General features: G+C 45.4%; 1 protein-coding gene across 1 annotated transcript; it reads left to right on the top strand.

The window, feature by feature from the left end:
• Positions 1-346: 346 nt before the first annotated feature.
• On the top strand, positions 347-8683 carry T265_07299 (hypothetical protein; the record flags this gene model as incomplete). The annotated part of the gene is made up of 3 exons (XM_009172786.1): positions 347-460; positions 7798-8006; positions 8424-8683. The coding sequence occupies 3 exons, from the start codon at positions 381-383 to the stop codon at positions 8453-8455; spliced, it is 321 nt and encodes a 106-aa protein (XP_009171050.1).
• Positions 8684-11720: the final 3037 nt, after the last annotated feature.

Genomic DNA, 11720 nt, shown 5'->3' on the forward strand with positions numbered 1-11720 from the left:
TCACTGGATTCAAAATCCTAATCACGCTTCGTGCTAATTCTTCACAATTAAATAGATAAATGTCACAGTTGGACGACATTCTCTACAGGGAGGCTACTTTACCCAAGTTTTCCGATGCTCCTTGCTTATGCAGTCTGGGGCAGTTGATTGCATTCTGCCGTCGAATCTCAGCCGATTCAAACGATTGATCGAAATCAATAACAAATCATTTGGGGATATTCTGGTTCAGACCTGTGATATTCATACCAGTTTTGCGGTAGACGAGGCTGAAATGTGTTACCTACAATATGCACTTAGCATTGAACTGAGTTTCGTTTTTCAGTACACCGAATTTCAAGGTCCCCCGGGAGAGGACAGTTTAGTCTCACGCACGTGCTTCAATGGATCAAAGAGCGACTGATGCCATCCCTGTTAGACGGGTTCGACTGACTGATCCGTCGCAGTTACCCCAAAACCTAGGGTATGTTAACAGTTCGTTACACTTCCACTCATGAATTGTTGTCGCAACCAATGACTTTACTTAAAGTGTCATGTTCGAATATCATTATTACCACAACTTTTCGATTTTACATTTTTGTGGCTTATGAGGAGTTCATGAAAGGCTTCGTAGGATTTTAATGACAAACATAATCTTACTTTGGTTTATGTGCACTGCAACAGCGTTTCTTACAATAGCGCTCCGTCTTTGCCTAAGAAGTAAAGTTTTTTCGTAAGTATAATCCCGGCGAGATACACGGTTTCTACATGCATGTGGTGCGCCTGTTGACACAAATCAGTGACACCTAATGCGCCATCCAGGGACTGTGTAACTATACAGTCGCAAATGAGGTATTAACCGTGCAGGTCCAATTGAAGTGGGATTGTGGTATCCGTACAGCGAAGGATACTTGTTGAATACAGTTTTATCCGTGAGAGAGGGGGGGGGGGAAATTGTTGTCTAGAGGCGGTGTGATGCTAAGGTGACTAGATACTACAGTGGAGTTGGAAATGACATTTCATAAACTTACTGATATAAACGCTCTTCGATCTCTATTGTTCCTCATTGAATCTCAACCTTTCAACTGGAGTGGAAGCTGCCAACTGTGACGCCAAACTTCACTGCTTACTCCTCATTTTAGTGTATCCCTCTCCGTGGAATAGTTCCGGTTTATGGCTTCGTTTTCTGGTGGAGATCCGACAGCAGCAGGGTCAGATGATGTTAGGGAGATGGGGCGGTGTCAGTTGACATCCCAAACTAAGCAGTGTTCTTAGTTTAAATTGGTCACAACATTTGCATATTCAGGATCAAGCGCAGAACTTATTCCCTGAGTTCTCCTAGACATACTGGCCGATAAGCTAATCTGGCACGTAATCTGATCACTCTCGGTCGACCTCTGCTGCGTCTCCGAAACTCTAATACAAGGTCCAGGTTTCCTAGTTTAAGCACTCCTTCTAATAGACGAAACTCAAGAGGATTTCCGCCTGGTGTCCTGCAGTTGGACACTGTTCTACTTGAGTTCGCCCATAAGATTAAGCTCACTTCCGGCGCCGTCACTGAATTGCTCAGTGAGCTAAGACATACGGAGCACATGGTCGAACTTGCTTGATTGGTGTATCCGGAACAAATCATCACCTGGACAAGCATACCATTCGTTGCTAAGAACATTCGTCCCACACCATGGCCGATAATTCGATGTTCCCTAGCCTAGACAGAGAAAGTCCAGAGGCAGAGGTCGGGTTCGAACCACGAACCTTCCGGTCAGTAAATTCGCGCTCTAACCGCTTGAGCCACTTCGACTCTAGAGATACCTAAGTTGCATCGTCGACAGCATGACATCAGTGTTCAACCCCGATGCTTCACTGTCGTTGAATGAAAACAAAACAAGCTTAAGCGATTCCGCCGTCCTTTTCGACAATGCTACCATCACAAATGAGGGAACTGCCCCAATAGGTAAATCTGCCTACCAATACTCACTCATCCTCAACACCCTTTCGATGACTGGTTGCTTTGTCAGCCGAAAGAAGCGTGAGGACTGAGGTATTGGTAGGTTGCCAAAGCCTAGACAGAAGCAGTCGATATGCTGGTTTAGGGTTCCGATCACGGACCTTCCTCTCTAAAAGTTGGCTCTGACCACTGAATCATCTCGAGGTTAACCTGACTACCATCTCTAGTGGTTTGGCCAGCTTGGTGGTCTGCTTACCTAGTCTTGCAATCACTGTGAGTGGAGATCGCATACGAAAACGCATAGCACCTTCATTTAGATTGCGTGCAGTTCAGCTGGAGAGATTCGGCCCTTATCGAAATACCGCCAAAGAACCCCAGAAGCTAGTTGTAAATACACATTATGTAGCGGCTACTCAACAGGAGGGAAACGGCATCACTGTCGATTTCATCCTTTTCGACCGCACCAATAAAATGCTATACACAGAACTCCGTGGCATTAGTTCACGTCTGTGGTTGACAAGCCAAGCCTACTTGGTCATAGACGGTGCACCCCAAAGACCACCAAAAAGGTCACTTCTACATAGGAGTTGATACATTACTTGGATCGGTTTCGAAAACAGACAGTATTGTGTTCATGTAGAAGTTCGACGCATGTTTCGGTCGAGGTCATTCCCTGTAACCTGTCGAAACTACAAGCGCCATGGTAACCGACTTCTCAAACCGCGCTTGGTAACACCAACACAAGACTTCGCCTCGAATTGTAACAAATAGCCACATCAAGATAGCTCAGTCGTTAGGGGGGCGAACTTACTGACCGCAAAATCCATGTTTCAAACCCGACCTCTTCATCTCGACTTCCCCTGTCTAGGATTGGGCAACCTGGCAGTATCCTAGCCCTTGTGTTTTTTTCGAGTGGCATGTCAGCTAGGCACCGGAAGAGTGCTGCAGCTGAACGATCCTTCACATCGAAGTGCCCACAGAGCAGATCGTGGGTTCGAAAGCATCTATTTCAACTGGATCTAAGCACTGAATCTAAAATTGTCCAAAGTTCGGACTCGTATTCCTTCTTATCGAGAGTACATTACTATCGAGGAACTGTCAGACTTCATGTGGAAAAGTGCTCTATGTGGACGAAGAAGTTTGGTGGATCCGGATAGCTGAGAGGGTGGATAAAGCGAGAGATTGGGAATGTGCGTAAACTGTTCTAGCTGATACGCGCCACCAATGACTGAAAACGTTTCATTTATATGGTAACAAGAGCATCTGAATCGCTGGGTTGAACACTTCCGGAAACTGCAATCGCTCAACCGGGTTTCCGGCCCACAACGCAGCGCTAGACAATCAACTTGGAACCTAGGACATTTTCAAAAATATGCGAATACCTTTTGTCCTTCGAGCGTCACGAGCTGTTGGTCCTGGTGGACTCCCTCTGGCTTTGTTCAAAGGTCGAAGTGAAATCCTCAGTTGGTGCTTATTTGAATTATTTGCCTCTGCGGGGACGAGATAGCTCAAATGGTTAGAGCGCGAATTTACTGACCGGAAGGTACGTGGTTCGAACCCGACCTCTGCCTCTCGACTTCCCCTGACTAGGCCTGGGCCACCTGGCAGTATTCCAGCCCTCATGCTTCCTTCGGGTAGCATGGCAGCTAGGCACCGGAAGGGTGTTACAGCTGAGCGATGCGATTTGCGTCTGCGAAGGAAAAGGCCGACCAAGCCAACAGCGATAAGTCGATTTTCAAGAGGGAGGCCTTCAGTGACGTCCAGCTGGACCTCCGTCGCAGCCACAATTTGCATCGTTTGTTCTACGTCATACAAAAGTACGTGCAGATGGGACACGAAAGCAACCAGCGGGATTCCAGCCGGGAAAGGGGCTTGAGTGGATTAAATCTTCACTTAGGTGTTGGAACATCGACGTGCATATGAGAGCCTTTGATTTCCAGAATGCTTTCGATTCCCTCGACCGATTAGTTGCTTTCAGCTCCTGTGCAACAGAGTATCCTCCAGAAGTTCGTGAATGTCATGCGCTGTTTGTATTTACATGCTTGTGGCTGCGTTTGTGCTGAGCTTTCCAAAAGCTCTCCTACAAGTAGTGCTGTTCGCCATAAATGTCCACTCTTTTGGTCTCCACTGATGCATCAGTCAAACTTGTCAGTTACGCATTAATGGAGAAGACAAACGAGCTTGAGGAAGTTGTCCTATAAACAACTAAATCGTTCCGTGATATGGAACTCAACTGAGCCAAAATATAAAAAGAACTAGCATTCCAATAGGGTGTCAATCGAAGGCTGAAATGTAGAAAACAAGGTTTCAGTATATGGGACAAATTGTTTGCAAAGTGGATTTGTTTGTTTGAAGGCGGTCCTCCTAACATCCACTTCTCATCTTTTGTTCAATTCCGTCATTGTTGAGTTGACTAGACAAAAACTGAAAGGTCTCCAAAACCTCAGTGTTCAGCTCTCTCCGAGCGAGAACCTTGACCTGTAATATTCAGTTAACATGATTCTAATTTCTAAAGTAGGAAGTGCAAACATTGAAAATAAACCGACTTGTGCTTCGCGCTCACAAAGTATGCAGTTATGTAGCGGGCATTATGTCCTTAAGCATGCCTCTAGGAATTCAAGGAGTGACACGGGAACGCTATAGGTAATTCAACTGTAGCAGCAGTTAGACCACAGAGGTTGAACGGGCCTCGGTTTCCACCTAATGTGGTTTTAACTTTGTTATGTAAACCAAGGAAGTCATGGCCTAGCAGCACTCAAACTGAGTAACACCAATAGTTTGATTTTTTTGTAACCACTGCCCCTGTAATCGATGGATGTGTAGCAGTAACCGTTAGTTGAGCACGTCAGAGAGTTAGATGCCATGACAATCACAGAATTGCTAGCATATATCTTCGTACGAATTACCAATTACTGCTCGAACTTCCTGTTTCTATGAGGGCGTGAAGTGATATTCCGTTTACTATTATGCTGGTCACCGTGTGGGACAAGCAGTTCATGACTGCAGCAGTCAACAGGAAGATAAGGCAGAGTTCGTCGTGCAATTTGAGTAATTTTTGACAGATCGACAAATACGTTGAAAATGGCCTTTTTGTCACAGGATTTACAAACTGCTTCTCTTGCGGAGCATTTGGACCGTGGATGCCTGGAACGACCACAAAAATAACATTTGAGAATCGATTAACGAAAGATAGGGTGTGGAATTAGGGAAGGTTGAGTGTGAAGAGGTAACTGTAGATTTCTCCAAAGGTGCTATAGTCGCAAAAAAATGATATTGGCTGGTTATGCGAGTATGACAGCTTGCTTGCGGGCCAATTCTTATGACCTAGCCGATGTGCTTCATCGAAAGTGAGTTCATTTTGAACCAGAAGTCTTTCTCTGATGGTAGCTGGCTGAAATTCGTTGATCAGAGCATCGCACACACTTTCGTTTTAGTGGTTGCTGGCGGACACCGCCTTGAGATCGCAATTTTTGGCCAAGGATTTAAGCCTCTGAACAAACTGATCAACATCTTGACTGCTGTCTTGTTTGCAAGTTTGTAGAAGATCACGAGCATAACTTATATTCTTAGGACGAACTCAAAACTTTTCAAGTGTACTGATAGTGGGTTCGTAATTGGGACAGTCAGTGATGCAAACGATGCAGGTGCATCCACAAAATGGATCAGGGTTTCAAGTTTTTGCACATCAGGTGATTCGATAGTGCCCATAAACGTTTGGAAAGTTCGGAATCAATGATTCCAAAGCGTTCTGGCGCCTGGAGAATTAGGATCTATGTGGAAACACTAGCGTCGCAGCAACAAGACTGAACGGCGTAGAATGAGTAGTGCTTTGCTTAACTAAGAATAGACGTACGTCATCCAAAAGGATGAGGAAACGGAAGATGTGCAAAAGGCTGCAAACGTCCGCAGGCTTTTCCACTCGATTAGTTCGACTGGTCCTCGAAAGCCCCTTGTCAGTGAAACCTTCAGGGATGAGGATGGCTCTCTGATACTCAGCAAAGGAGAACGTTTGAACCGTTGAACACAACACTTCGATAAACAATTCTGTTGGCCACCTGCTATCCCAATCCGGATTCCTGGCCTTCAGTAGAAAGGTGGACCGTGAGCATGAAATCCCCATCAGCCTCAAAAGTGTCCGAGTGTATAGTCCTACTCAAGCTTTATCGTCCTCGTGGTCCCGGCGACCTTGCACTTGATGTATTCAAGGATGATGATGAATTCCTTAATCAGTGCCTACCTACCCTACTCCTCTCTATCTCGGTAAAAGAGAGTACGACGGTAAAGCATCAGTACCAACACTGATGTTGCTGTCTTTAATTATGATGATGATGATGATGATGATGGTATTGTTGGTGAGAACCTAATCAATCTGGAGTACACAGACAGCAGTCTTCATCCTTGAAGACGAAGCTCTGTTGTATCGTCTTTCAGCATGCAACGTGCAGTTCTCCAGTCTCCGAGTTTCAAGGAGAAGCACTGGAGATTGTGGAGAGTTTTACGTATCTCAGTAGGTGCAGACGCAGGAACACCTGCGTCCCAAGGGTCCTTTGCAACAGGCTACAGTATGTTGTGTGGTCGAGACACGGCCCCTACAGACAGACGATCCAAGGCGTCTTCAGGGTTTTGACCACCGCTGTGTCAAGCGTTGGCGTCAAGGAATTCGTAACGAGGTAATTAGAAAACGGGCATTTGATGGCGCAGAGAGTACTCCACTCGCGGGAAACATCCAGCATCATTAACTGCTCTGGCTTGGTCGACAGAGGTGCGTGAGAGATAGTGAGGAGTTTCGGTGTTATTGGTGGTGTCCCCGTGAGCCCCTTGCATGCGGCTAGCAACGGTGCCTGTGTCAAGGGCGTCAAGGAATTCGTAACGAGGTAATTAGAAAACGGGCATTTGATGGCGCAGAGAGTACTCCACTCGCGGGAAACATCCAGCATCATTAACTGCTCTGGCTTGGTCGACAGAGGTGCGTGAGAGATAGTGAGGAGTTTCGGTGTTATTGGTGGTGTCCCCGTGAGCCCCTTGCATGCGGCTAGCAACGGTGCAAGGGATGGCGGCTGATCGGTGTCAGTGACATTCGTGCTGCCCAGTTTCTCAGTTTGACTGAGCGCTTGCAGGTGCAGAATGTTTGTTGAAGGCCGGCACCAAGTCCGTCCCTCATGCACTCGTTTGTTTCACTTAAGGCTTTTAATACAGTAAAATAAACTTTGGTTGTAAGGATGAATTGTCAACATTAACAGTGATGCTTCTCTTTCTGGTGATGCTGATGACTAATCATTGTTTCCTCGTGTGGGTGAGTTAGAGATACTGCTTTCATTGTCTCATCGAGTTACGTCCTGCAATCAACTACTGCAGTCCTCTACACTCATTCTTGACCGCAACTCTAGAAGATATTTTGAGTTTCATCACAAGCTTCCGCCTCGTGACTATGTAGTTCTAACCTGCTTCTTTCAGTTGACTGTATCGTTTCGAACTCACCTCCAGCGCATCTTATAGGTTACATGGCAGTTGCTCATTGTAAGGACACCAGAATTGAATAATTCGATTTACGATTAGTCGGATGCCAAGGACAAATGCACATTTCCTTCTTTGGGAACATTCTAGACGATTTTGCCGTATAATAATAAGCTATCTGCTGGTCACCCTTTATTGTCATCGGCATTTTTTATCGCTCACCCCGGCAGACCATGAAAGTTCTGTCGTGAAACATTCATATAAGTTTCGCCATGTCGAAAACAATTCTGTGGTATTTTACAACCAGTGTGATGGAGGTTTACCTCAATGTTCTGCTTCTTTTTGTCCATTTTGTTCACATCATTTCGCTTCAAACACCGTATACCCCATAAAAGCGTTCTTGTTTGACAACTTTTCAGCACCACTCCCGGTGGAACCCTGTTCAGCACAACACCCGGGGGCACCCGTGTGATTTACGATCGTGATTTTATGCTCCATTGTAAAGATTCTCCTGTAGCTCGAACACCGCCCTCAGAGTTGCCTAAAATGCCTGGTTTCTCTATCGGCGGTGACGTAATGACTTCACAGCCTCCATCTCAAGAACCGGTTGAAAACGGCGCTTCTAAAGGTAGGTTACTTTCAAACGATAATCTGTCTCGAGCGTCAGTTCCTTTAGAAATAACCAATAGTGGGTAGTGTTTCGCACATATCAACTCTTCCAGTGAATGCTTCAAATCTTACTCTTATTTCATTCGGGTTTTTAGGGCCTAGATTTAATTCTCCCAAGCACTGTAAGCAACTGATTTATCTCTCAATCAGTGTTCACTCAGTGCAATATCAACTTGGGAGAGTGACTTTTCTGTCATCTTCCCCTACACCATAATGCTCCCACACCCTTGGCAGGCGTTCATACTCTAAGTTAATGACATGGGTACACTTCCCATGATAATTGTTTGCACTGAATGCTTGTCACTGATACAGATCTCCAACTCGGATGACAATGAATGATTCCGTTTGATGACGTACATGCCCCGTTCCTTTTCAGGTGAAGAACATCCATTCGATATGGACCTATGATCCAGGATTCAGTTATTCTTCCCAGAGCGCCAACTATTTTGTATTTCTACAGCACCCGGTTTACTCTCATCCCTTCATTCTATCAGGTGCGTTTCTATCTTTTTCTTCAAGCACCGGCATTCGTTGTGTTTCATGTGTTCCTCCCATGTCCCTATCATTTCTGCTACGTTTACACGCTTTCGTTTGCGTTGTGTTGTAATAAAATGTATTCTGCTCTTGATATCCGTATGACATGAGTGAAGTTCTAGCACTGCCTACCATGGGCATTCCATACTGGTGTTACATCTAGGATCAAAAGTACCCTACCTGTATCACGCCGTTTACCGGTTCATATTTGAATTCGTCGGGGTGTGCAAACTAATGGCGCGATTTAGCAACGCGAACCATGTAGTAACAGTACTGGTCTACAATTACCAAACCCAACCGATAGTTGGCAACTCCTACGGAAGAGAACTGTATGGAGCGTTATACGGTCAGTAATCAGGCGGCGCGCCACAAAATGTTAATGTAGCGATCAGGCGTACATTGAAACAAAAGCAGATGTACATAAGGTTGATCTTAGGGAACCGAAAATAGGCGTGCGCAACACAGGCCGTCTGTCCCAGAGTGCTTTTCAGTCAGCTACACGTAGGCTGGAAGCGAACAAGGCGTTTCCAGTCTATGATTTGACGACGAAATACCGAAATCTCATCTAGCAAACTCCAGCAGCTGCCGTCTCCCTGGATAGGGACTCCGAGCATGAAGCAGCAATGGCTATTAACTGGCAGGTCGTGTAATCTTGCATCAAATCTCTTCCCATTGAATTGTAGTTGTCAGCTAACGTTGACAATTTCGCATCTTTGAGGTGGATAGGTGTTCACCCCCAACGTATGGCTGCCTTGTCTTCCCTGTTATGGATTAGGAAACCTGCAGAATCTTGAACCGATACGTTCTTGATACACGGTTGGTATTTGCGTAACTGAATGATCTGAACCAACCAGGCTATTGGATGCATCCCTTCGATCGTCGGCATAAGAATCGAATCTTATCGTTGAAGCACACTGTGAGCTAGTGTCTGCGTTGAGTTAATCTTGAATCTGTGAAACATGGGACGTATCTTGAGAGTTGCATTAGCTCTTATGGCATTGTGAGAAGCGAAGTCTACACATCAAAGGGGCATATCACTGGGTCTCAAGGGTCACGTAATCATGCTACGGTGTACTACTGTTTGGCTGCGAGACTTGGTCAATTAGGGCGAAGGGTGTAGGCGAGCCAAAGGTGGTAGAGCACTGCATGACAGCAAAGTATGGAAGCCATACCAGCTAACTCAGCTGTGTTGGTCATTGCCATCTACCTGGATGAGGTCCCCGATAAGGCGCGTACCAATGGTTATAGACATTGTCAGACATGGCCCAGTCGCGCTCCCAGTGGCGTTCATGCATCCAGACAGTTGCCCTTATTGCGTACCTTCCCTCCAATGTGTAGCTATCTACCCACCTCTCCAAATCATCGGTGAATGAAACTGTAACATCTGTAGCTACCGTATGTCAAGTACGCGGTTTTCACAATTGAAGATGTTTGAATAGGGCGGATTTGTGCGTTGTTAGTTACGCACAAGTGTTGGGTTGAGAAAAACATCGATGTGACCTGGTTTCGAGTTGGCATTCACCTACCGACCACGAACAGATAAATCTTCTATACTGGTTAACCAAGTTTATTAGAAAGAGACGTTTCAGGTCAATCTTTGGTCGAAAACATCGTTAAGAACAGTTTTATGGGTCAATGTTCCGACAGCCGTGCATGGATTTCGTCGAAAACGAACCAAAGGGGACCACAAAATAACCCCTATCTCCCCCAGGCAACCCGATCAAGTCCCACAAATGTATCTTCAATGAAGTCTTAATCAAACAACAAGTCCACTATTAACGGGATTTTGGATGCAGAGAATTTCCCTCCATAGCTGGATCGGTTGCCTCCGTTTCGTAGTCAAGTGCCAACACGCGAATATATTGGTGCGATATTGCAATGATAGTTCATATGATCTCGTGATGCGCACGGTACTGTTATGCATATTCTCAGACCAGCTCGTACAACATTCGGGTGAGATATCAGTATTCACCTTTGGCTTGGTATTATTGGGGTTGGACTTCTAATTTGGAAAGACCTGGAAGGCCATCCGCAAAACCATCAAAGAAGCGTTCCAGCTCATCTTGGATTAAACATATAAGATGGCTCCGCACACCCTCCGACAGAGTGCTTCGAATTCCGACTTTACGCCAGAATGCAGAAATGCCAACAAGAAGGTAGAAAGGCCTCGGTTTTCTGCACCTCTCTTCTCCATGTAGACGAATTTCGACGAGCTCCCGGATATCTGCTTACCTTCCCTCAACCCATTTCGTATATTCAAACAATTCTTTCAAGTCATTCCTTCTGGACCAGCCTTGTGTGGGTTTGAATCCAATCATAGGACCGTATATTAGTGACAGTGCCCAAAGTCCCTCAATAGGCGAGTTTTTCCATCTCGATTCTCAACTATGAGAGAAGAGTTCTAAACACCCTAAAATACATCGATAGCACCGTAATCACAAGTGGATAAGGGCAGTATCACTGTCGCCATTTACAGAAGGACAATGAACGCCTAGCTGGACATTTTAGAGAAATTGGCTGCTGGACGATCAGATCAAAAATAAATACGAGTAAGGTTGAATTTGGGATGCACTGAAGATCGATGATAAATCATCTAGGACAAGACAACTGACATGTATAATATCCTAAAAGTGTAAACCAACCACAATTTAATGGTCTATCTAAAATTCACGAAGCGGTTATCCCCATAAGATCAACAGTGAATGGCGTAGAATTACCTCAAGATAAGTTGACCGGATTTCTGGCGGGTATCCCAAAACTAAGTATAGGTAATTTATCCGCAAGCCTATTAAAAATTGGTCGGTGGCTGGATTTCTGTCGCAGCTAGACTGGTTAGTCGTGGTTTCAAATCCATGTACACGAATGTTCGTAAGACGAACACTCTGGCGGTGGCTAGGCGATTACTAATTGCAAACCAAACACTACAAAACGGGTGCAACTCTCCGTATTTGAAATATCTGTAGGCATCATCTCTTGTAGGAAACTACTCACAGGGTTACTGCAAACTTTTCCACAGCCCTGCTTCGGGCTGACTAGTTAGGCGTAGTGCCCAAGTTTCCGTCAACTTTATGTTCTACTCGATTATCATAAACGGAGGATTGAATCAGGATTCAGTTGAGTCTCATGTTAATGCTTGACT

Source organism: Opisthorchis viverrini (genome assembly GCF_000715545.1).
Source record: "Opisthorchis viverrini unplaced genomic scaffold opera_v5_165, whole genome shotgun sequence".
Classification (NCBI taxonomy): Eukaryota; Metazoa; Platyhelminthes; class Trematoda; order Opisthorchiida; family Opisthorchiidae; genus Opisthorchis; species Opisthorchis viverrini.